Raw genomic sequence first — 25952 nt, 5'->3', positions numbered from 1 at the left:
TTAGGAAGGAATGTTATTGTATAAGCAATCCCCCTACTGGCTGAAACATCAGAGGGTCATGGAAACCTCTTTAAATGGCACTCCTTTGTGAATATATTTTGGGAATTCTGGTCATAAAGCTGAGCTCGAATCCTCATGGATTCAATTTGGAGGCTGGTAATCAATCATGCAATCAAGAGCCCGTGATCGGCACACAAGCCAGTTTTTTTTAATGCCTGTGCAAAAGACACGAGCATGCATGGCTTTGTGTGCTGCATAAAGCAACGGGGTTGTTTTCACAGTAGAAAATAAGTGACAGATTGAGGGAGATCTTTTGCAAGAAGAATCCCTTCAGACCATCAACCAGGAAAGCCAACGCAGAGACGACAAGGGCTGTCCCTGCCCTCCAGTTGAGTGTGACAAGCCATGGCTTGGCTTCTCACCGAGGGTGTCCTCCCCGCAGTCCCGCCCCCGAATGCCCACGGGAAGGGAGGACAGAAGGAGCCCAGTTAGCTCCTCTGTGGTGGGGACAGAGCATTCTCTTTGGTCTCTGCCCTACGCTTCCCTGGAAAGGAAAAATTGGCTCAGTCTCCACCAGGGACTTCACCTGGACCCAGGGACTGGAGCCGCGGTGTACAAAGGCCTCAGGTCGCCTGTCCCAGCTGTCACCCCATGCTGATCCCGCTGAACATCCCACACAGATCCCCGCGCCATGCGGCACAGCCTGCGGCAGAGGCAGAGCGGGCAGCTGCGGGCAGAGGCGTGCTCAGGGCAGCCCAGATGTGCATCGCAGAGGCAGATGGGGTTCCACATGTGGAGATTTATGACTTACTGAAAAGCCCCAGTTTGATGGCTGCTTTTTCATTTCCTACAAATCTAATTACAGGGGAATAGAACTGATTGTGAACATATTTAGAGAATGGGCTTGTTGCTGTCTTTTTACATTTCCTTTGTAGCAGAGAGCAGTATGTTGGCTGAAAACATCGACACACTCTCTTGAGGAAACATATCAAATGCCAACAGGAACGGAATAGCAATGGAAGAGCCTAATCCTGCACATGCTCCAGATGGCAGGTCTTCCTCCAGGCTGCGGTTACTCAGTGGATTGTTCCCCATAACTCAGACTACTCATGCACATAGGTGACTGCAGAGAAAGGCTCTAGTAAACAAAGACCCAGGTCCTGGCCAGCCCAGACCTACAAAGAAGCACAACAGGGCTTTTACTAGATCAGACAGGTGACCCTAGCAGGGCTTAGCACAACCCAAGCTTCTTCCTCTCCATCCGATTTAACCACACCACCTCAAAAGCGAAACTTGCATTCCACAGTTCAGAGATGGGAAATCAATCTTTTACCCAGCGCTATCCAGATTATTTTGTAGATTTTCTTAACATTGATCAAAAATCAGCCATAACAGAAGAGCAGAGCAGATCTACTGAACCAGCAATCTGGCAGAAACTGCCCCCAGAAATTACAGGTTACGTGGAGATGCCAGGGGCCACATGAAGAGAAAAAAAGTCTGCGCTGGCGTCACATAGGAAGACAGTCCAGTCATATGGTCAGGGAGCTGAACCACACCAACGGCACTATCTGTCCAGATAAAAATGATGAAAGCAGGCGCGTCCTAAAACTCACCAGGCACAACATAATACAGCCCAATGTAAGAGAATGTCTTTCAGAGCTGTTGAGGATATTTCAAAAATATAAGTATAGGCATGGCCATTGTTACTTAGACTTATTATTCACACGGGGGTAGTAAAACAACATCTTATGTCAGAAGCAGGGTCCTATTTTTCTGTCCTGAAAGAGAAAATCCTGACTCAAAGTGAACCTTTTATGAAGGAAGCAGCAGTAAGATATGACAGGCACACAAAGATGCTTTGAGCAGGAAGGTTTATTAGCTGCTGCATAACAAGAGCAGCAACAATGGTATTAAAGAGGGACCGCATTTAGCGTGGAGAAAAACCTTCATGCCTTGGGGTGCAGGACAAAGCAGGTGCCTGTTTGGAAGAGGCTGGTCCTTGGGCAGGTTCTTGTCAGAGGAGTACCTGCCCCCTGGAGCGTGGGATACTGCTGCTCTCAGAGATGGGGGACCACGTTACCAGGACAATCGCTTTCATCTTGCCCGGCCAATTTTTAAAATAAATGTCTCTGTAAAATTAATGGGGAACTGAGGGGAAAAAGGCTTCTTTGCATTCTAGGTTAAGCAACAGTTTAGTCTCTGCTTCCTTAAAAATGATCTGCCACCTGCTACTAATTTCCTTCTTTGTTATGAAAGCCATTGACTGCCTGAAGGAAAGGGGGAGAAGAAGCTGTTAAGCTGCACTTTACACAGAGCAAATGAGAACACAAATAGCAGGGGATGTGTGTTTTAATGAGCAAAAGAGGCATTGATCAGTTTACTACTGCACTTGGGGCTGGTCCCAAAACACAGCGAGTGCCTGGAGCTCCTCGCGGCTCTGCAGGACCTGCGGACGCTCATTGTCTGCGGAGCAGCAGGAAGCTGGGCGCGACGCTGGCGACAGGCGCCGTAACCTTGTCTCGCCTGCCCCTTCCCTTACAGGAATGCTGCTGCTTGTGGGAGAGGCTCAGCACCCCCTTCGGCACGCACACCCTACGATCTTTAGGCGTTCCTTATCCTCTGCTTACCTTAAAGGCCGCAGCGTCCTCAGCAGTCTTAAAACGCGTAGCATCCCCAGGATTTTCGTGCCGCTGTCTGACACCATCGAGACCAGGATGTCGATGACAGAGATGAGAACCAGCACCCCATCCAGCACGTTCCAGCTGCTTTTCAAGTAGGCTTTCTCCCCAAAACACAAGCCTAGTGCCACCACCTGCCCGGACACCAAGTTGCAACAAATTATGAGTATCACATCCAATATGTTTCTTCCAGTTAGCAACCTGCTGAGAATGCATTATTTACAGATACAAGCCTGTGAGTCCATTTGCTTCCCAGTATAGAAGCCTAATTAGACAAATCAGCAAACTGTTATATCTCAAGAATTGTAAAAATACCTCAGCAGAAACATCCCAGATTGTCCTTTACAACTGATATATTTTTAATGCAGCTAAACCTAGCTGCCCAAAACTGTTCCTAACATGTTTAGCTCCGGCACAAAAAAGTTTGATCATATTTTATTCCTACAGACTGCTGGAGTAAAGGTTCAGAGTGGCTGACCCGAAGCAATCATTTACAAGCTTTGCAAATAAAGAAACTAGAGAAACTTTCCAAAGAAAAAGCAATTGTTCTGCAAGATGATTATGGATTACACAAGAGAGGTTTACAGCAATGGGTTTCTGAGCCTCCTGCCTCAAATCCAGCAAAATGTTTCAATGTGCTTAAGTCTCTCCCTCCTCAGGAAAGCACATAACTGCTTAGATTGTTGAGGACAATTGGTTGTGGAAGACAATGGGACTTACATGCATGGCTGAAGTTAAGCATGTGTTCAAGAGCTTTGCTGAATAGGGAAGGATTGCTGAATTGAAGCATCCCATTGCTCATATAATGGTGTAAATCAAGTGCAACTTCAGGGAAATTGTTCTGATGTAAAGCGTGCTCAGAATAAGGCATGTGGTGGGTATCTGAATATGATTTTGAAGAGGAAAATATACACCTTGCTTGTAGCTGGTAGACCTAGGGGTTTTGTGAGTCCACCCTAATAAAACATCACTAATATAATAAAGGAACACTTATCCTCCAGCTACATTTACCTTAACTGTCATCTCAGTCAGGAAGATAACTGTAAAGATGTAGTTGGAGAGCGTTAGGAAAATCCGTTCCTATAAAAAAGAAAATGAGAGACAATGTTTTATAGCCTCCTCTCCACAGTCGTACATGTCCCTGTGCATATTTGGGTGGTTGCTAATTGTCCTCCAGCTTCTGTGCTGGAACAAGTCTCGGACTGTTTTCTCGCAAAGAGGGGAAAATCCAAATATTTAGACAAAACCAGTGCGCACGGCACAGCGCTGCCGTGCCTGGCCTGTGTCAGCACCATGGACAGGGGCGGCCGCCGGCCCCAGCCCCCAAATCCCCCCATTTGCCCCCAAATCCCCCCATTCGCCCCCCAACTCCCTCCCCCAAGAGAAACAGGGAGATCTCCCCCCGCTTGGAGCATGCTTAACAAATCTCCACCTGCCCCTCACCTGAGGACGTCACCGCACAGTGTAAATATCACTGAGCTCCCAATTCTCCCAGAAATTAAGTCAATATTAGAGTGGCTGTGCTGCAAGGCAAGCAGGACCCATGGGATGCTGAAGCACAGCTGGCAGGAGTTGTCACAGCTCCACCGAAGCCAGTAAAGCTCTCGGGGTTTATGCCAGCTGAGACCTGCCCCCAGAAGGTTGATTCGCTTGCCCAAAGCCACAGGCTAGACCTGGGCGTGAAGCCCAGTAGTCTCATCCCCCAGTCCCCTGCACTATCCACCAGCCCATGCAGACCTCGCTGCCACCACGCTGCAACAGCAGCTAGTGATTACAGATGAGACCATGGACCGGTTCCCTATCTGTAGTTAGCAGAAACCTTTCTTTTTAATGATGATCATTAAATAAATTACACTCTTCCCTAATCCCCGAACAATCTGATTGCCTGCACTGAGAAATGGACAGCAGAAGGCGAAGGCTGGAGGAAAGATGATGCGTATGCATGTATGCATGCGCGCATACAATTGAACCAGGCCCAGTTCTGCTAATAACAATTTTGGATTTATTTCTGCCTCTCCCTACAGAGCAGTCCTGGAAGAGATGCAGATCTCTCACTCAAAATGAGATGCAATTTAAACAAGACAAAACACCTTGGCAACTCTCTCGCTTGCCAGATCATGATTTACTGAAAGTGACTCAGGAACCACAGAGTAGCTTGTTTCCATACTGGGTCCATAATTAATTTGGTCCTAGACCTGCACTGTGATTGCCTGGGCTGTGATAGGAAACATCTCCAGCCGCTAGCTGACTGCCACACAAAAAACTGCTGTAGAGGGGTAGGCAGTATGCAGGCGAAAGAGAGTAGGGACCTGCTTGTGGAGCTGGAGATAAAACAGCAATAGCATGGAGGAGAGACGGAGGATATTACATTCCTCTCTGGCAAGCGTGTGGCTATTTCCAAGGATAATCTCCCCGGCCCATGTTGCACACTCTGCGATGGGGAGCGCGTGTTGGCTAGCAACGGCATCCCCTGTTCCGATAAGCCAGCTGAAACTGGGACAGGCAAAGAGAGCTCGCTTGAAGCAGCTAGAAAATCCACAGCTTGGGGAAGCAAAGTACAATTATTTTAAAGAACTGAAGCTAAACTAACTCTCTTGGTTTCCAGATGAGAGCTCCATCAGCGCAGGCAGGGCCCGCGCGCTCCTCCTGGCTCCCCTGCTCCCTGCCCCACCACTCAGCATCCCCCTTCCCCTCCCTGCTGCTCCCAGACCGTGGCCCAGCTCAGCTCCAGCCCTTGGTGACCCGATTTGGTACCCCTGGTTATAACCTGATGCCGATGAACCTCACACTAGGCACTGTCTCCTTTCTTCTCTACAACTCCAGTGCCCAGGGACACCACAGCTCTTCCTCCTCCTTTCATATAGAGTATGGGGTTTTCGTGCTACAGTTCTTTGCTGGGGACTCCTCTGACTCATGCATGTCCCCCCATTCCCTTCATCTTGGGGTAACTACAGTTCCTTTTGGAGCCAGCCTTGGTGAATGGTGACTCTCAGAGGAAAAAGCAAGGGGGTCCAAAGAAGCATTTGGCATTTCAAGGGACAGACTCAGGGTGCCCCATTTGGGGAACAGCAGGGTGATTTTCTCCTGCTAGATGGGCTGGCAGAGACTCCTGCTCTCTTCTTGCAGCTGCGAGATGGTGCCCCACGACTGCATGAGAACCAAAAGGAAAAGAAATTGATTTAGGGGAGGGACCAGTGGGCAAACTATTACAGTAAGAAGGACTACTAGGGAAGGCTTAAAATAGGCACCGAGCAGCCAAGACTCCAGTTTTGAGGTCTTACACTGAAGATCCACAAAAATGAACAGCCTGACACGCCTACATCAATAAAACAGGATTCTATATGATTGCGATATGAGCAGTCTTTTGCAACACATCAGCAAGAGCCCAGCGTATCGCTCAGCCACAATGCTAAAATAAAAGAGCAATAGGATGACTCTGCCCCTCTGACTGACAGACGTTGGTGCTGCGAGGGCCTGGTTTGAGAAATCTTCACGTAGTCTATTAAAACAAAATGGTTCAGGGAAATGGCATTGCCGTGCATGTATCAGTTCAGTTTTTCTTGTGTCACAACAAAGCTGATACACAAAGGGGAGAGAAGAGTATGAAATGAACAGTTTCCCCCATTCCCTTCGCACCACACATACGTGCCCGTGGAGAACAGATGGAAGAAACGAACATTGTGTTGAGAGAGTAAAAGTGTTTGAAGGTTTCTCAGGGAAGGAAACAGAGACAGATGTCATGCTTATGTCATGTGTTAAAACCTTGATCGCACTTGCAGAAATGGGATATTCCATATATTGCAGGCCACGAGCCCTGGGTAGGGACCAGGAGAGTTGCTGTACCTAATTCAAAGGATATGCAGGGGGTGTTGGCAGCACCCCATTTAGAAAAGAGAAAGAAAGCGAGACCAAGCGCACAGCAGTGGGGTCCAAGCCACGTGTTGGCTCCACGAGGAGCACAGGAAAAGGTTAACCTTGGAAACTCACAGCACTGTGAGGCTCGATTTTGGGTCGTTCCATGGCAATGGTAATGCAGTTCAGGAAAATGATCACCAAGACGATATGATCGAACATCTTGTGTGTGATGATTTTATTACACATCAGACGAAACCTGCCGAGAAAGAAGGAAAAAAAAACCAAACCTAAACCAAAACAAACAGAGGAAACACAGACTAGCTATTAATGCTCAAATGGTTGGGGAGAAACGCAGCAGCTCGACGCATGGCAGGGAGATCGAGTGCTCCGTTTGCAAAGCAGATGAGCTGCAATCTCCCAATCCCCTCCCTGGCAGAGCCGCACGCTGCAGGCAGATTGGGGTATGAATAGAAAAGGATCCAAGCTACAGAACTGGGCCACAAAATTCAAGCCTTGGTGACGTTTGTAGAGGACTTTGGTTCACTGTAAATGGAGCAGCTGCTTCCACAACTCGGACATGCGGCCAGGTTTGGATCTGACCTCCTACGTGGTCCGTAGTGCTCAGATTTAGCTTAAATAAAGGAAGAAATACTCCCAGCAAGCCCCTAAGGGTTGAGCGCACATGGAACAAAGGGACAGAAGCTATTTATTGTGACAGATGGCAGTACACTGACCCAGGATTTATAATACCGTATTACATTTCCCAAAGTCTGTTTCTGAAAATCTCTCTAATCTTTGTATGAATGAACTCAAATGCTGCCCAGGGCCCACCAGCTCGCACCGGGGAAACCCCTCGTGAAGCGTGAGTTTATGTCTATAGGAACACGTAGGACGCCACAGAGCCCAGGCGGCCCCGGCATGGCTGGGCTTTGGGAAGGGCAGAGCTGGGGTCCTGCAGGCGAGGAGAGCATCTCTTCTGGGGGTTGTTGGGAGAGGGGGGAAAGGAAGGGGGAGGACAGAGGAGTCCAGGTTGAAAGGCAGGTTTAGGAGGTCAAGGAGCATCTTTTGCTGTCTTCTAAGTGTGCACTGGGGGCAAACTCAGATTTCTCTGCTTAATGCAGCACCTTTCGCCCTGCTTCAAACTCCCCGCATTGTCAAGTGAAAAACTTGCAGAGCACTGGCATCACCGATGAAGCAAACGAGGAACTCGATAAAGCTGTAGCCATGCCCTGGGCTATGGGTCTCTACTGGATGCTCCTATGCCGGGGCCATTTGCTGTGCGACCCCCGTGTAGTGCTAGAGCAAGGACTGGGAGTTTTGTGGACTGACACATAGAGACCCGTCTGGGATAGACGGGCAGAGCGAGCCATCGTAATGAGGGCACGCGTGCCCAGCGTGCCACCACCGCTCGAGCGCAGCCGCCTTACCTGGAGTGAGGGGCGAAGATGTAGATGGACCAGGAGTCCCTCTCTTTGCAGCAGGTGGGGAGACGTGCCCGCACCCATGCCTTCACGCGGTCCCTTTTGCTCTAGGAGGAAAACGTACAGCAGACCAGGAGGGAAACAGAAAGAGAACTGTTAAAAAAAATAAACCCCCAAAACTTCCAAGTGAAGGACTCAGGGCAATTTTTCACTGAACACATATCTCCAAGTGCTCAGTAAAGGTGAAATAAAACGATCTCCCCAAAAAAAGATCCCGCTGGGCAGGAGAAGGAGCCCTGGCAGCCAGGCGAGGGCTGTGCCAGACCTGCGAGCTCACAGGGTTTGGTCTTGCTTCTTCCTCCGCACGGTAACTGCGTCTGGCACACAGTCAGACAAGAGGACAAACATGGTAAATAAAATCCTTGTCCCTGAGTTTCTGAGGACTAATAACCCGCTGTGATCAGCCTCAGTCCCTCCAGATACTTGCCGGATGCTTGCCCGAATCTTCTAAGGCTTTGGGGGTATTTTTGTTGGGATTTTGTTGTTTGTTTTTTTTTCCAAGAATATATAATGCTTATGTCAGAGGTTATAAAGGGAGCAGAGGGAGGGATTCCTGCTGCTTGCTGGGCCAAGCCCTACATCCATGCACCACTGGAAAGTCAAAGAAATCATTTGGGGACCCAAGTTTTGGTCCAGGAACACAAACGCAAGCATCTGTGTCTCATTCAAAAATTATAAATCCAGAAGGGAACATCATGGCCAGCCTGACCTTCTGCTTAACACAGGCCATCCAACTCCTGCAAATTAATTCCTACTTGAAACCACAGCGCATCCTTAGTCACGCATACTTGTGTTTTAGACTGTCTGCAAGGTCGCTTAAGGCCAGGAGGGCAGATTGTAAAAGCCTTGGCCAACAGGTCAGCTAAAGACATGAAAATACGGACACTGAGGAGAAGCCTCATCCTGGCTGCAACAGCCCCTGGATTAGGTCTTGTCGCCTTCTCATCCTTAGGTCTCCGAGGGGACGTCAGGATCTTTAATCCAATCGACACTGCAGTGCTAGCATCTCACGCACGGACAGCCAGCAGAAGCCAGGCAAACTTCTCGCCCACCACACCGGGGCTTTCCCAGCCCTTCCAAATCAAAGCACCAGAAGATAAATCCAAAGACCGGTGTGTGCAATGTCACCGCAGTGCTTTGTGCTGACAGATAAATAAAAATGAATCCTTGCTCTTTCATTACCCTTGTTTCTCTGCTACCACCTGGGCTTGGGTGGGCACACATGGGGCAATGTGGCTGCACGGGCTCCTTGGGGGTTTCTTCTGCAGATGTTCAGCGCCGTGAGTGTGCAGAGGGGCGCGGAGCAGCAACAGGAATCACCGCTCGCACCCCAGGAGCGCCCAGGCCCTGGGGCTGAGGCACTTTTATTCATTTCACCCTAGAAACAGGGAGGGGGGATTCATTTGGAGCCAAACTGTTAGCAATTGGAGGTACTCTGGACTGTAAAAATGGGATTTGTTAGGGTAATTGAGTGGAATGGAGGAAGTGTTTTCTGTTCCTATACGCACTCAGCCAGGGGTCTCATTAGCGATGGGTAATAGCTAGTGCAGCGTCGGTTTTAATGAAAGCACTTGGTGACAACCTAAACCCTTCAGAAAATGAAAACCACCTTGTGAAATAAGTTTGAATAACAACAAAAAAAAAGCTAGATCTACCCTTCTCCTTCAGCCATCCATCCTTCCCTCTCCATCTACGCAAACACAGAGCACACCATGGCACACCAGCACATTTTGGCCACGTCTTGGCTGTTTTCACATCCCTTTTCCAACTCCAGGCAAGGAATCAGAACTGCTCCCTTCTCTCTAAACTGTATTTAATAGAGCATGCATCCTTGGGGTTGCGTTACCCCTTCGAGCAGCCTAGTTAGCTTAATTATCCATAGATTTAAAAAAGGTAAATAAACGGATAAAAATCAGGTGTCTGCTCAAAGTTGCAGAAAGAACAGCGATTGCTACTCCAGCCTCCGGACACGGAGTAATAGCTGCGACTCAGTCCAGTTCATTTTGCGAGCTGGAATGTTTCCAGAAGTATCTATTATTCAAAGCAGTTCTGGTATTTATCATGGGGATTTGTAGTGAATGGTAATGCGTCAGCAGCACAGAATGCTTCTTTATATTCCTTTTGTCCAATTTTAATGCCAAAGATATTTTGGGGTTTGGCTAATTGTTGCAGCTTGCAGTTCATGGGCTAAATCAGATAACAGAGGCAAAAAAGCGATCTTCCATCGTGTCTCTCTATTCAGCATGTTAGAGTAAGGGTGAGGACCGGGGCTCGGCCGGGGCCGGCTCAGCCGGGGCCGCAGCCCGGCTGCTCTGTGCGGGGCCAAGTCCATCCGCAGAAATCTAAAGTCAAAGGAATTACTCCAGATTTCTGCCAGTGGACCAGCACAGTTCAGTTAATTTGAGCCAAATGTAAGATATTTGTGAAATAAAACCCCAGCATTTCCAGCCTAAGTCCCATAAAATGCTTTCTCCGCAAGGTCCAGACACGCATCGACTGCTCACAATCAGGCTGATTGCTGCTTAAGCCTGCATTATGTTCAAAGCGATGTATCAATTATGTGGTTTAAATCATATCTATTTGTTCATAAAACACACCTGGACAGGATGAATAAAGATGCGGGAGGAGAAGAAAACTGCTCTTTAATTCAGTTGCCACTTACTTAGACAAAACCTCCCTGGCTAAGACCACCCGAACTCCCCCCGCCGGGACGCAGTCAAGGGCCGGGACACGGTGTGACGCCGCTCGCTAACAGGCAGCGGTGCTGCCTTCACCCGGCAGCGTGCGAACAGGGCCCTCTGATCCCATAGCTGCTGCTAACTACCTCCTTTTTTTTTTTTTTTTTTTTTTAGGACTTCCAGCTATTAATATAGTTCTGAGGGCAGGATGAAAGGCAGTTGGCTTTAAAAGATGACTGATCCACTCCTCGGAGTCAGGGAGAGGCTTAGATTTATAAAAGATTTATTATAAGGATTGAGGGGGAACAGCTGAAAAATGCTCTACAAGCGGCAATGGACCTCCAGGCAAGCTGGAAGCTGCACAGAGACACTCGGGACCTGATTATTTAATTTAAATATGCAGCAGGAGCAGGCTGAGAGGGTTTGGGGAGCGGCTGGACTGCACGGCACGGAAAGAGGTGCGATAGGCAGTGGGGAAAGGAGCTGCAACTGCAACGTACAGTGAGGATTTTGGGAGGAAGGGAACACGTTATTTGGTTGCAGATTCAGTATTTCTCTCACTTTCTGCTCTAAGCGTTCAGCAATTTGGGTAGAAAAGCATCCAAAAGCATTCAAAATCCAGCACATGTGACCAACAAAGACCTCGCAGCAGATCCCTGATCTCGGTCACGGCCACATGAACCCAACCAGGCAGCAGATCGCTCTCCCCGGGAAGTTCCTCCTCATCTGCGTTCATGCAATGAAGAACAGATTTCAGTCCCCTGATTTTACACTTCTGGGGAGAAGAGCAATCAGGGGCCTGATTCGGGCCCCTCGGAGGGATGTAAATCCAGAATAAACTCATTGAAGGCAGCAGAGCGGCGCTAATGTAACGGGAGCCTGGGAGATCCAAACGAAGCCTTTGCACTTCCTTTCATTTCTGCGCAGAGGCCATCAAAACCAGCCAGCAAGGAGAGATGTGAAGCTTTGTTGCAGAAGGGCATATTTAAGATTACTTTGATCTCAATAATAGTCAAGTTCTTTTCTTCTTTAGTTGGTGAGGGAGTTTTGAATTTTATTTTTTCCATTTAAAAAATAATTACTTTTTTCCTGACTTTGTCAAGGCTAATTTGGGGCAAAGCATCCCCCCGAACGTCAGGAGGGAATCACAAAGGGAAGCTCCGCAACCTGGGGGCTCATTTCACTAACCTAAGCAATATTTTCCAATCTGTCTGGTTTAGCGATTTGCAGTGACGACATATTTCAGAGCATGGGGAAAGGCACCAGCTGCCAACGTCCCAGCTGTGGCTACACCATGGGCTGGGGCACAACTTATTTACCCTATTTTGCCTGTTCTTTCCCTAGGCATTTGCTTCTGACCACTCCGTGGGAGAGGACTGAGGGACAAGCTTTGGTCTAACCCTACGTGGCCAGACCTCGGCACACAGAAGAAGTTTGGTTTATGCTAAAAGCAGCTGCCACAACAAAGATTAAAAATGTGCATCTTATTCAACAGCCCAGCATCAGCACTGGCCGCGGGGCTGGGTGGGACAGGAGAGGAGGGGCATGTCTCATCACACCATGTCCCGTGCAAGGGGGGCTGCTGGCTTCTGATCTCGCAGGGGGAAAAGAAAGGACCTGCAGGATGTTTGGACCAGGTGAGCTGGAAAAAGCAGCAGATGGAGCATGGAAAAAAAGAATCCCTAGCTAGCAAAAAAGAGCATAGTCTCTTGATCACTTTTAATAGTGATTTTTCCAAAAATAATTACTGCTCCTTTTCTTTAAAATTCAATTTATTTTATGGAGGTTAAAAACCAGGTTAAGACAATCAGTAAAACTCCCAGGCTGAGGATCCATGCTGGAGATGTAATGGGATAATGGCTTTTTTTAAAGGCGATTCACAGCTGAGTGACTCCATTCTGCCAGCACTCTCTTTCTCCTCCTGTTCCTTCTCTGGAGTCACCGCTGCCTTTCGCATCCCTTCACATGCTCCAAATTCTATTTTCATTCAACAAACTCGGGAAAATCATGTCCACAAGCTGCAGCTTTCATGTTCTCAATACCGCCCCGGTTACCATCACGTGGCTCTACCCAAACCCCCTCCACTTCACCGACAGAAACACAGTTACCCCCTGGGGATGACACATCACATTTTTAAGCCTGACAACAAGGTAAAGTGAAACAAAGAGGTAACCTGGGAAGAGCAGAAAACACCCCAAAACCCCCCCAAGCTGTCCTGGGGACATCCCGATGGGACAGTCCTCCCAGGCATCCTGCCGCCAGCTCAAGCCCCTCTCTGCCAGCCACGTGAGAAACCTTGGAAAAGCAGCCAAATTCCCTTAAGACACAAACATCCACATGGAAGAAGAGCCAGGGACCCTCGTCCCTTCCCTGTGCTTGCAGCCCTTTTAGCTAACATGTCCTAAATGGTACTTTTCAGGCCCGTGAAAGAGAGACGCTTCCTAGACTAATGCCTCTTCATTCTGAAATTAATGCAAAACCTTTGAAATTGCCACCACCTCTACGGGACTTACACTGCCACGGGAATGGGGGGGCCAAACCCTGCCCTCTCCTTGCCTGCTGATGTCAACAGAAATTGTCCGCTGTGGTGCGTGGGGCAGAAAGCTGAACAGTGGCTGGAGAGCGGAGAAAGTTAGGGGGTTTTTTTGTTTTTCTTTTAAGGAAAAATAAAACCAGAAAAGCATATATTTCCAAGAGACACCCTTTGCTCTGCACCTTTTACTGGAACCTGGGGAGTTTTGCCTTGATCTCTCCATCACAAACCATCTGATACTGCAGTGAAATATTTAATCCGATGCCAACCACATTTCTGGTGGCATCCACAGCCCAGAGACCTTCTCGTGCTCTTCTGGCAAGACCCGGCCCCTGCAGCGGGCCATTGCTTCGCACCCACCCATGCGCTCCTGAGAAAGGTACATGCATGAATTTGATAAGGGAAAAAACCCAAACTGAGTGTTCGGTGTTTCCTTACCATGTTGCCTTCGTCATCGCAGTCCTGTCGGGGGTCATCCAGGTGGAGCTGGTGCAGCAGCAGACCCGGAGAGGTCTTCCCGTTGCAGTCCTGGTGCTCGGAGGTGGAGGTCCGGCTGCTGTGCATGCTGCTGGTCCGGTACAGGGAGGGCACCTGCAGGGTATCCTGGAGGTCAAAGGAGCCTTTTGTTTCCAGCGACTCCATGCGATGAGGCAAAGAGCCGTTGAAGCTGCCGGCCCGGCTGGAGCGCTCCTCATCCGAGCTCTCCCCTTCCTCCGAGCTCTCCTTCCCCTCTCCAGAGAGGAGGGATCTGCGCTCGCCGCTCTGCCCCCGACGCTTGAGGCTGGGGGCCCGGCCGATGCTGTTCCAGCTGGAGCGGCGGCTGTTCCAGCTGCTGCTGGCGCTCCAGGGGCTGTGCGGGGAGCTGCGGGCGCTGGGCTGCGGGAAGGACAGCGACAGAGAGGGCGTCAGCCCCGTGCCACCCACCCCACGCCGGGCTGCTGCTGTGCCAGCTGGGGTGGATGGAGGGACAGACAGTCCCCTAAGCCCAACGGACACCCGCTGAGCATCCGCAGGAGGTGACGCGAGTACCGGGGACTTGAGCTCGTGTGCAGCAGGGTCCATGGAGACGCCGCTGGCCCGGCGCGACTCGTAGCCCTGCGCTGCGTCTCCGAACATGGCACTCTTGGGCATGGGCATCGGGGTGGCAGCGGTGTGTATGATGAGCGGCGGGGTCAGGCTCTTCTTCAGCTCTGGGTGGTCGCTCAGGGCCATCACTGGAAGACACAAGCGGGTTTTAGGTGCCACACCTCAAGGGGCGCATCTACAGCCTGCTCCTGGGCAAGGAAAGCGGCTGCTCAGGGACGGCTCTCCTGAAGCATCAGGAGGCTGGGGGCCAAAACGCCCTTCTGGAGAGCTGCGAGCCCGTCCTTCAGCCTGGCAAGGGAGCAGGTGGGGGTGTAAATCAGGAATGGGATCAGGTGCCAATGGGAGAGGAGAGCAGATACAGACTGTCACCTGCTGCCCCTCAACCCTCCAGCCAACACCCACCAGCTCCAACCCTGGGAACCTCCTGCCCCTGCTGCGCTCCCTCCATCCTCCTTCCCTGCAGCTCCTCCACTTGTGCCCCTGCAGAGAGACTCCAAAAGCCCAGGCCTTGGGCTCGGCGGGGAGATTACAGCCCGATGCCATCACGTCTGGCTCTGCATCCCACAATCCAAACCCATGCCACAAGCCTGCTGGCCGCGGTTGAGCATGCCACGGCTCAGGCTACGCCACTCTCTCTAGGAAGGCTCTTCCCTTCGGGACACGTTGTTTTCACAGCAAAGCAAGGTTGCTGCGGAAGAGCCCTGGGGTTGTTACTCACAGGCTGGATTCGACAAGTTTTTCTTAAGTCCTCCCTCCTCTTCCAGGCTGCGGGGGAAGAGATCCCCCTCAGAATCAGACTTGGAAGCATCACCCTGGAGCAAAACAGAGGGCTTCAGCAAGGAGGGTGAAGGGCTGCGGTGCACGGACACCCCTCTGAAAAAGCGGATTCCCGTCTTCAACACCACACCTACGGATCCACTGAATTTCGTACCACGATGCAACATCACCTTTCACAAAATGACGCATGCACATATTTATACCACAGACTAATTAACCTCCTACCAGGAAGACAGACTGCTTCTGGCTCCAAACGTGGTCCCAGAAAGGGATCAGCAAAATACAAACCATTGCTTAATTTTTGCTGCTGGAATTGCATTCTGGGCAGGTATTAGGGAAGGACAGATATCCGATAAGCAATTTGGGGACAAAAATTGACCCTATTCATCTCTCTTAATTTATACACTATGGCTCAAAACTCCCTGCATGTGGCTCTTTCTAGTGATGCTTCAGTGAAGCGGCCCAGGATTCAGAAGGGGCCAAGGGACCCTGACTTTCCAGCACAGCTAATGGGCACGTGTCGATGGACACCCCACCAGCTCAGAGAGGACCCAGGTGGCAGAGTGGGATAACAACTGCCCTGGGTGGCTGTTCCTCTTCCAGCTGCAACACACAACAGAAGCAGGAGTTTTGCGGGTTTACGCTGTGTCATTTTGGCGATTTAAATTCCGCTGTATCATTTTGAACGCCGGGGGCTGAGCGAGAGCTGCCCGTTGACATGGGCCCATCCTCAGGAGGAGAAAGAAGAGGTTTACCATTGCTCGCAACGTGGTGCCTGGCTCTCCCTCGGTCTTGTGGCACAGACCCGATGAGGGACATCCCTGTGCACTCCACTGACTCTGTCCATTGGCACTGCAGAAAGGCGCTTAGGGTGTGGTATAGTCAGGATACACCCAACGGGCAGTGGTGCTTGCCAGAATGATGTCCATCCAAAAGGGGAGGATTCCCGGCTGAAACCACTGCTCTGGCAAAGGGCACCAAGCCCCGTCGTGATGTATGTCGGGAGGGAGGAGAGGTGGGAAGGGAGGGAGGATGCTGGGATGAAAGAAGCCAAGCAGACCCTCACTTCAGCTGGGAGAGACCAGGAGCCCCAGAAAACCCCGCCAAGGCTAAGCTGCATCCCCAGGACCCCTGACCAGCGCTGCAGAGGTTTGGTGCTCGGGTACCTGTTGGTTGTAAGAACCCAGAGGGAGCCCAGCATGGGACGGGAGGAAGAGGTGGCATCTGACACAAGGTCCAGTGCCCTGCTCCTCTTTGTTAAGCAAAACCCCAGAGGGATGAACCCTAATACTCTCCCATGGGGTCACTAAACAGTTAAGGTTTGTTCCAGGCAGACTGATCACTCTCAGACACATATTTTTAAGGCAAAAGAGAGTGTGATGTGAAGTATTGGCTCAAAACTTCCCCTCCTGATGATCCAGGACTTCTGTGCTCTTCAGGGAAGATCATCCTGTAAGATGCAGACTGGAAAAGTCAGGAATGCACCTTGCAAGGGGGAGAAGTAAAGTTGGGCTGGCCTGAACTTCACTGGAGTCAAAACTGTGTCTCTGTATGAGCAGGGGCTCCAGCTGGCTCCAGGTACGCTCCTTACGGAGGCTCCCAGCTCAGCCCGTCAGAGGGCCTGCCAGGAATTACTCATTCTCCCTAATGGGTTATTAAAAAGGAATAAATAACAGGAAGAATTTTATGTATTCCTGGAGTGCTCTTTAACAGCCCAAAGGAAAGTTTTAGGGTGCACGATGAGATGTGTGCCAAGATGGAAAAGCAGAGCTACGCGGGGACTTCCCACCCCCCTCCCCAGCACCAAACCCCACGGCTGGAGGGCAGAAAGCATCCCCTCTGAAACACCACGTGCCAGACTCAGTATGGTGCAGGCAAGCATCTCGCAGCCGGGGCTGCTGCCCGTTACCTGTTCTTGCACTCCCAGTTTGCCTTTCTGGATAGAAAAGGGGTTATGAGAGAACAGGGAGTTAAAATTCTTTTGGGAAACGAGGGTATGCCAAGATGGACCAGCCTGTACCGAAGGGGACTGACGCACTGGGATAAGACGGGAAAGGGGGTTTGTGCTGAAGAAAAAAGCCAGACTTCTCAGGAAGGACAGAAAGGGAAGGGAGTGGTAAAGAGAAAGATGAGGTTGGCAAAAGAGTAAGGTTTGGAGCGTGCTGCATTTCGGAGATCCACGGCTTCCTCAGACCTGAAGGGGACCATTTCACATCCTGACCCGCACTGTAACACAGCATCTCGTCAGAGATCCCAGCATCCCAGCCAGCCTTTCTGGGACACGCCACACCTCAGCTGCCACCATCCTACCGAGCACGGGGCTCCCCCCACACGTGTCCACAAACAGGCTTGATTCCAGGTCCCTTCGCTCCCGGGCACCCTCCTCCACCTGTGAGATGCAGGGAGTGCTTGGCAGGCGTGCCCAGCAATCAGCATCACCATCTGCATCCCTAGGGAGGTCCCTGGGATGTGACCACGCTGTAGAGGGGCTGTGACAGCCCCATGGGGAGCCTTCCCTGGGGCAGGCATCTAGAAAAGGGTTGGCGAGAGCCAGGGCTGGAGCCACATCGCCACCCCGAAGCACCCACCTTAATTTACCTGGCTCCCCCAGAGAAGGAAGGGACTTAAAATCAAGGCTGACTCAACAATGAGGACAATAAAAAAGAAAGGAAAAAAAAAATAAAAAGAAAAAACAAGACCCAAAACACCCAAACAACCCCCAAAAGAACAACAGCTACTACAATGAGAACAGCACCACGGCGTGTGACCAGGCACCACGAGAGAGACAACCACAGTGGGCGGTGGGATGTGCTGTGTACATACCCCCGACGAGTCGACAGGCAGCTGAATACAGCTTAACTGCCCACTCGCGTCTTCTCGCTTGGAGATCTCCTGAAGGAGAAACGGGGGGAGGGAGGGGGGAGGAAGGGGAAGGGGGGGTTCAATTTTCACAGTTTCAACAGCAGGACTGAGAGGGGAATAAAAAAAAAACACACGAGAAAAGGCAGGGATGGAGAGGGGAAGGGGGGAAAGGGCAGCGTGCGGCCGCGATGGAGAGCCGGGCTCGGGCACCCACTCCACTTGGCGCAGGGAGGGGGTGGAAGATCTCGGATGGAGCAAAGCCTTTCAAAGGGACCAGCCTTACCTTTAAATTAAGTGTTTCGAACAAAGCTTACTTCAACTCCTAAGTGATAATTGTGCTAATGAAACACCAGCTAATTATTGAAAACATGATTATTATTTTTTTTTCAGCTGCATAATAGGATCTTTATTTATTATGCCTTCATTAAGCAGCCATGGAGGCTTTTGATGAATGTTTGATTAACACAATATCAGTCCTCTTACAGCCAGGTGAAATACCTAACCTAAGGAAAGCCTCCAGAACCTGCCGTGAGTTCAGATCCCTCCTCACCCCATTAGTGGAGACACCCGTTGTGCCCAAACAGAGCAGAGGTCTGCGGGCAGCGGGGCGCAGCCCCATCCTGGGGGGCTTTGCCACACGAGTGGCTCCAGCATCTCTTCGCAGCACCAGAAGTCAGTCTTTCCCTACCCACTTGGAATGCACGCGTCGTTTCTGACCTCGCTGTGTTTCCCCTTCCTCAGGGGTGGCTCTTCCAACGCTCCTTGGCACATTTCGGCAGCGTGGCCGTGCCCAGTCCCTTCCCGTGGGGCTGTGGGAGGTTATGCACTGTGGCAGGAGGGCACAGGTTGTCCCATTGGCTTCATTTCTTGCCTACAGGGCAATGGATCTTTCCTCCGGTTGCTACCTGGGATGCAAAACTCACCCCGCTCTAGGCTGGGATGAAGACTTTAAGAAAGACTGATCCGCTTTGGGATCTCAGTGGGCCAACGGTGTCTTGCTGGGCATGTAACGGACACTTAATTTAAAGTGTTTGGTTGTAACAGAGAGACATGGAAAAGCCATTGGAAGAAAACACAGAAACACTTTTCCTTCACAAGGAAAATCCCACTGAAACAGATAGGAATGCAAAAGGTAAGAGATGCAAGAAAAACACCATCCAAAATGCCTACTGGTGGGAGAAAGGACTGTTCTCTCTGGTTGAAGCCCAGGAGAAGTCAACATCCATATTTCTCCGAGGATGCTACATCCAGAGAGGAGTTAATGTCCTCCTGCAGAGAAAAGGATGGAGGTGCCGGAGGAGGGTCCTGGGAAGGAAGGGGGGCACAAAGGAGGGGAAGGAATAAACACACGAGCGAGGACGGCTGGGGACAAGGGGACACGAAACTGGGAGGATTACCAATGGAAGAACACGCTTTGGAGATAATATTAGGAAGTCCCTCGGGAGAGGAGCTTCGTGCCTGACAAAGAGGAGTCATTGCTTGCTTCAGAGAGAAGTCCCCAGGGCAGGGACCTGAGAGGTCAGGCAGCAATTTCAAATTAGAAGCTCGATCAAACGGAGTCCCCTGCTCGCCTTCCCCGCTCCACCAGCAGGCTCGAGTTGAATCGGAGAGCGCGCGGTCAAAAATAACCACATTGCATAAAGTCCTGCGTGCGCCTCTTGCAAGAGAGAAGCAGGTTACCAAATAAAAAGAAAGGAGGGAGAAAAAAAAGGAACAACGAAACTCAACCCTGCAAAATATATTGCTCCGTATTTAAAGTTTGGAACAGGTCCTTTTTGTTTCTCAACTGCTTATATACATCTGCTGCCTAGCAACTGGGGCTGCAAAGCCATGCACTAAAATTAACGAGGTGCTTGCAGATTGAGGAAAGGCACTCAAGGACCAGGGAGATAAAGGCAACAGCCCTGGGGTTGTGTTTCAGCCTAGAAATCTGAAGGAGAATGGGGAAAAAAAAGAAAAACCCACAACAAAAAAAAAAAACACCAACCCAACTCAGAAGAAGGGTCAAGTGCAATCACAGGAGGGGGGTGCTGGGGTTTGTTTACGGCGAGAGATGATCTCTCTATTAATTCTGCTTAGGAGAGGATCCTTTGTGTGCTGGCTAGCAAAAACCAGAACGAGATCTGTTTGCAAAGCTACACACCAGCAAAGCTGAATAAACATCAATCGGCAAGGCCAGACCTGACTCCCGACCTCCAGCAGACATTTGCTCCCCATCTGCTGCGGGAAACTTGCGCTGAGCCGGGGGATCTCTTGATCCCATTGCAATTTACTGGAGGAGCGTGGAGAACTCAGAGTGATGAGGACATGGAAGAAAGATTATTGCTAAAAATGCCATCATCAAAGCCTGAGATACAACAGAGTGCTGTAATCAGAGTCACAAACTATAGAAATGCGGTGTGAGTTCACCGAAATTGCTGTGGTTGGGCAGAATTGGCTGGGTTTGATCTACGGAGGCTGTGCTGGATCCCGGTCCCTGAACTTGCCTCTCAGTATGGCACCGGCCTCGTTGGCTTCAGGCTGCCTCAGTGCTTTCCTGAACCAGAAGTTACTCCCTGATTTACACTGCACTTAAAGCACATTTGCAGCTTACATGGAAATCCTGGAGCGGGCTTGGACCAGCCCGGCACTGCCCCAGCAGAGGAGAAGCAGGGGCAGGCGACGGGGCAACCCCGCTGCAAAAAACACAGCCAAAAGCAAATTTGGGGGGCGTTGCAGGCGATTCCTCCGACTCCAGGGAAGATGTAACCCTCAAGGACATGGCTATTGGAATAAAATCGCAGCGTGTTAAGCCAGGGCATGAATTTACAGGGAGTTATGCCATGGTACCAGCTGGCTGCAAAGCGAGCGTGGGATAAGTCGCTGCCCAGGGAAACAGGCGCGCCGCAGCTGTGTTGCGCGAGCGGGAGCATGCCGGCGGGCGAGCACGAGGATGCTCTAGCATGAAAAACCAGGCTGAGCCAAGGACCAGAGGTGTCAGTCTCCCTCGAGGACCAGGGGATGGAAAAGGCGCTGCTGAATTTAAAGGCTACGTCCTTTTCTCTAAGAAGCAGGTGCAGCAGGTGAGCTCCCACTTCGGCGACCTTCAGAGAATCAATGTGCTAGACCGAACAGACGAAGGTTCGGGTTTCTAAACCATCATCACAAGCAGACAAGGAGCTTTTTACCTCTTCTCGCTCAGGCAAGGGAACATTGTGCTATTCGGGAGGACCTGGCAGTGACCTTCCCTCTGGCTGACTGGCGGGGGGGGATTTGCAGACAGAAACAGTACGACAATAACAATTAAATAACAATTAAAAGAGAAAAGCACCAACACGGAAAGGGACGATAAAAAAAATACAAAACTCTTCTTGCTGACTCCTGGTACGGCTCCATTAATTTAACTCTAAACTGTGCTCCAAAAATAATAATAATAATAATAAAAACGGTTCTGTGCAGAGCTATTCACAGGGCGGTAGGGTATCATGATATACAAGCAACAAATCTCAAATAATATTTAGTCACCCCAGAACGCTTACAAAAATCAGAGATAGCGTGTAATCAGAGATAGCACAGCCTACACAATCAGATCCCAGTGAGCAGTTTGAGGTTATATTTACCTCTCCAACCCCCTGGGCAGGGCGTAAAGGTCCCCTCCCCTTACTGATGCTCTTGGACTGTCGGTCAATTTTTGCAGAGAGCGGGTGGGCATTGTGGGTCCCCCGCTCTGGGGACTGGTGACATGCTGGCTCGCTCTGAGCTGGGCAGCTGGGGAGGCGGTAGGATGAAAAAAAAGGTTGACTTCAAACCTAAGTGCCCCCCTGCCCTTCCATGAAAGCCTCCAGCAATCCGCGATGTCTCGTGGAGGTTCCCTGCCCAAGGACGCAGCTGGCAGAGACCAGAAATCACATACTTTTAAATGTGCGTAACATTGCAGAGCTGGATGCAGGAAGAGCTCCATGAATGCATACCATCAAAAAAGATAATCATGTCGCTAATCTCTTACCAGCCTGAGTAAGTTTTCAGGAGGGGCTTTTAATCTGGCTGACAAACACGGTAAGAACTGTTTCAAAGACACTGTCGTAGCAGCAATGCCATCCGCAGTGCCTGACTCACCGCTGAATTCCCACTCCTGCATTAATGCTAACAATGCTTTTCATTTAAGCCCTTCGTTCAGAGGGTTTGCTGTATTAAATTGCACCGTGGCTAAGAAAAAGAAAGGCGGGGTGGGGGGGAAGACAACTTAATATTTTCCCCCACTTTTTCCATCTACCACTCTTGTAAACATATTGCTGTCCATCTCAGAAATCAAATTCCAGGATCTGGAGGCCCTGAAACTTTAGAAGACAGCAGAGGCACAAGCATGAGGACATTACCTCTGTCTGGAAACCCTCTACCAGGATGGCCACCAGCAGGTTAAAGAGAACATAATTCCCAAACGTCATGAGCGCGATGAAGTAGAGAGCAGCCCAGGAGGAGGTTGACGCCATGCCGTTGTAGAGGACCTTGTTCCAGTCTTCCTGAGTCAAGATCTGCAGAGGAAAGGTATCAGGAAAATGGAGATACTGGAGGATTGTGTGCCACTTTCCCTGAGCCTGGCTGGGAATCTGTGCTCTGGATGGGCCAAATGAGGATCCCGCTTCTGGGGTATCCACCATAGCTATAAACAACAAAAGGATAAATCTGGCCCAAGCCATCTCTGAGCCAGAGAAGAGACAGGACCAAAGCAACCATGACTCCCACACAACCGGTAAGGACCCTGCCCAAACCGCCCCGACTCCCACCCGCACCAAGGGACGCGTTCAGCTGTAAGGGAGTGCGACATCGCATGGGTCGGACCTTTCCTTTGGCCGGCTGGAACAGCTAAAAGGCCTTCACAGATCCAGAAGTTACAGAGCTCAGAGCGGCTAGAATGAAAAACTGAACGTATCAATTACAGTCTTAAAATGGATTCTGTTCTTTGTTATCACTGCAAAGGGTCCTGATCTCCTCCTCCATCTCCACCCTCTACACTTACTTTCACCCACCCAGCCCATACCCTGCAAATGCAAGAGCCTCCTACCTCGGCAGCTCCTCCTTACTAGCTTTCTGATTTATTCTGGAGAAGGGTCAGAAAACCCCTGTGTTCCTGCACTTGTGGTTTTGGGTCCTCTCCTTTCCATGGTACTGAGCTTCACTAACCTCTGCCAGATGCTTTGGAAAACAACCCCAGCCCCTGCAGCCCCAAAACGCACAGGAATTGTGGCGTTTTGCATTTTGTACCTGGAAAACAGTGACGATGGCCCAGAGCAAGGAGTCAAAGTTCTTCCTGTCAGGCAGTGTGTCGCCGTCTCGCTCCGAAGCAAACTTGCATCCGAAGAGGTGCATCCCCAGGATGCTGCACGGGAGGGAAAGCAGGGGCTCAACAGGAGACAGCATCGGTCTCCTATTAAAAACTAAGAACCGTACAGCAGGGCTGACCGTGTCTCCTGATTTCGCCCAGGCAATTCTTTTTTCTTTTTTCAGAAAGCTGAATCATTCATTCACTGAAGAACATGCCTCGAGATCATGCAAACCAGTGGTGAATTTGGGTCAAACCCATCAAACAGTTTCAACCAAAAAGTATGCCCGCTCCTCCTTTTTCTTCTGCTTTGTTTTTTTGAAAGTCAAAACATTTCGTTTCATCATTCTCTAAACAAAATGTTTTGAATTTCCATTTTGCAATGACACGTTTTTAGCAAAATATGCTTAAATTGAATTAGGAAGACAGAAAGGGTTTCTGTGAAATGCCTGAACGAGACATGTCAGGGGACCCAAACCAGCTTTTTCAATTCTGACATGAAAACAGAACACTTTTCATTAGAGATTGACACTAAAAGAATAATTTGTTTTCCCCTGCTCTCGGCCAGGAACCTGAATAATCAAATTATTCACAGCTCCACTGAGCACCACAGTTGCAAACGGTGGCTTCGGAGTGAACGTGTCACTGGGAGAAGGGACGTTATTCCCTGGAAGAGGCTGGCCTTCTTCAGCCTTCCCAGTGCCTGGGTCGCTGGCACACCGGAGGTGGCTGTTACAAGGAGACAGGCTCTTCTCAAATTCTAGACCAAAATCCAAAAACTGGGGGCTACACCAGGCCTACTTCTAATGTTTCCACTGCAGAGCCTCACTTCTCAGAAGAGGAGGCCATGCAAGAGCACAAGCACCACCACAGCTGACTTTATTTCAGGAACATCGCCCGCTCCTTGGCAACATACTTAGCACCAGGCTTTCTGCTAGTCGGTAAAGAATGGGACCGCTGCCTTTGGGCGATGTCAAGGAATCATCCAGCTGAAAGATTTTCCTTGTAAATCATCTCGCAAAGACAGATGTCTCATTTGGCCGGAGTTAAGAGAATTTTGTCGGGGCAGCAAGCCATCGCCAGCGCTGGCCAGCAGCGCTGTTTCCGGGACTGTTCAGCTCAGCCATGCCCTGGTATGGACTCTTATATCTCACCTCACCACGGGATCCCACCTAAAAAACCCAGAGCAGCCTCAGGACTGGGAATCGGAAGCGCTCACCTGAAGATGAAGATGAAGAGCATCAGCAGCATGCAGAACGTGGCCACGTTGTCCATGGTCTTCATGAGCACTACGAGCTGGCGCTGGAGGGCTGGCATGAAGCGGACCAGCTTCAAAACTCGCATGAGCCGAAAGGTCCGCAGGACCGAGAGCCCCCCGCCTTGCTGGCCCACTATCTCCCACACGCTGATGGAGGGGAAAAAAGGTCATTGCAGGATGAGAAGACAAAGCCTAACGCAAAGGTACGGAGGAGAGGAAGCAAAGGGAGGGTGAAATTCAGAGAGGAGTGGATGGAAAGCGGGCAGAGACGCATTGCCAATGTCCCCGGCGAGCTGGACTCCATCCAGGTTTGCAAAAAGCAGAGCCCCACTAGAGTATCAAAAACAGGCCTGCAAATCAGTGGCTGCAGCTGCAGGGCAATTACAGCCTTCACACATGCCAAAAACCAGACAGCTACTTAATCGGGCACTGGTTGTACCGTTTGGATCATAGACTTTCCCAGGACATTGGGACTGATAGCTTTCTGCTTGGGCCTCTCTTTAAATTGACTATAAAATAACCCCAAGACATGTATTAGCAATCGTGTCTAAGTGCATTAATTTGCAGCAGAAAAGTATAAATTGTCATAGGAAGGTATTTATGCCCACTCTCCATTACTTTCTGTTTAATTATACAGCCAAATGAGGGGAAACAGCATAAAGAAAGCTCTAGGTTTGTACCTAATCACCACGATGATCCCATCAAAGATGTTATATGGATTCTTAATGTAGCCAAAAGGACCATAAACAAGGACTTTCAACAGCATCTCCAGGGCAAAGAGGCTTGTGAAGACTATGTTGCTGATCTCCAGGGCATTGGTAAGCTCCTCCGGCTGGGGAAAGAAGAGGAGGAAAGGGATACAGTAAGCAGCACAGCTCCATTTGTTAGGCGTATCCAAAATTACACCTGGAAATACAAGCCCCGATACCACAAGTGTGGGAATACTGATGCTAATGGTGTAGCGAGGAAATGGTAATAGCCCACTCAAAGCCCAGGAGAGAGGAGAAAAATGCTATCAGAGTATTTAAGGTTTACACACCCGTTGTAAATTGAGCAGGTAAATCCAGACACGGACTTCACGTTAATCGCAGCTTTAGTACCACCTCAGGAGCTTTATGCAGAAGTGGCGCATACTGAGCCTTAATGCTTTCACACCCTCCAAACCAATTCTCCTCGTGCAGAAGGGAAAGTCAGACTATTTTCTCACACAAATATCCTTTTAGGGCCTGTCTTTTTATTTAGTATCTCATCAAAAGATTTAAGATAAGATTTTCAAATGCAGAGATTTGAGGTGCTATAGCTGCGACGGCTCAAAAAATCCTCATTATCAGGAAGCCCCAAATACTGCGACTGAGGAAGGGCCCGATCCTGGCAGTTCAGACTGGCAATCTAAAAATAGAGATATGAAAAAAACCCACCTAATAGACTTCCTACAATCTTAGACC

At 50.0% G+C, this 25952-nt stretch overlaps 1 protein-coding gene across 10 annotated transcripts in view; it reads right to left on the bottom strand.

Moving 5' to 3' along the window:
- The window catches only part of CACNA1G (calcium voltage-gated channel subunit alpha1 G), a 152180-nt gene that overhangs the window by 44678 nt on the left and 81550 nt on the right, over window positions 1-25952 (bottom strand). For 4 of the 10 annotated variants that reach the window (XM_075110894.1, XM_075110893.1, XM_075110898.1 and 1 more), the window contains exons 11-21: window positions 25188-25339; window positions 24469-24654; window positions 23192-23306; window positions 22306-22461; window positions 17912-17980; window positions 15030-15123; window positions 13664-14439; window positions 7961-8061; window positions 6666-6789; window positions 3690-3758; window positions 2628-2812 (exon numbers count right to left, since the gene is read on the bottom strand). In XM_075110894.1, the coding sequence (XP_074966995.1) occupies window positions 2628-2812; window positions 3690-3758; window positions 6666-6789; window positions 7961-8061; window positions 13664-14439; window positions 15030-15123; window positions 17912-17980; window positions 22306-22461; window positions 23192-23306; window positions 24469-24654; window positions 25188-25339 (2027 nt within the window). The remainder of the gene's footprint in view (window positions 1-2627; window positions 2813-3689; window positions 3759-6665; window positions 6790-7960; window positions 8062-13663; window positions 14440-15029; window positions 15124-17911; window positions 17981-22305; window positions 22462-23191; window positions 23307-24468; window positions 24655-25187; window positions 25340-25952) is intronic. The other 6 variants (XM_075110899.1, XM_075110903.1, XM_075110897.1 and 3 more) reach the window with 3 other exon arrangements.

This window comes from Phalacrocorax aristotelis, chromosome 16 (genome assembly GCF_949628215.1).
Source record: "Phalacrocorax aristotelis chromosome 16, bGulAri2.1, whole genome shotgun sequence".
Lineage (NCBI taxonomy): Eukaryota > Metazoa > Chordata > Aves > Suliformes > Phalacrocoracidae > Phalacrocorax > Phalacrocorax aristotelis.
The sequence above is the reverse complement of the archived record's forward strand: the minus strand, read 5'-3'. Positions and strand labels throughout refer to the sequence as shown.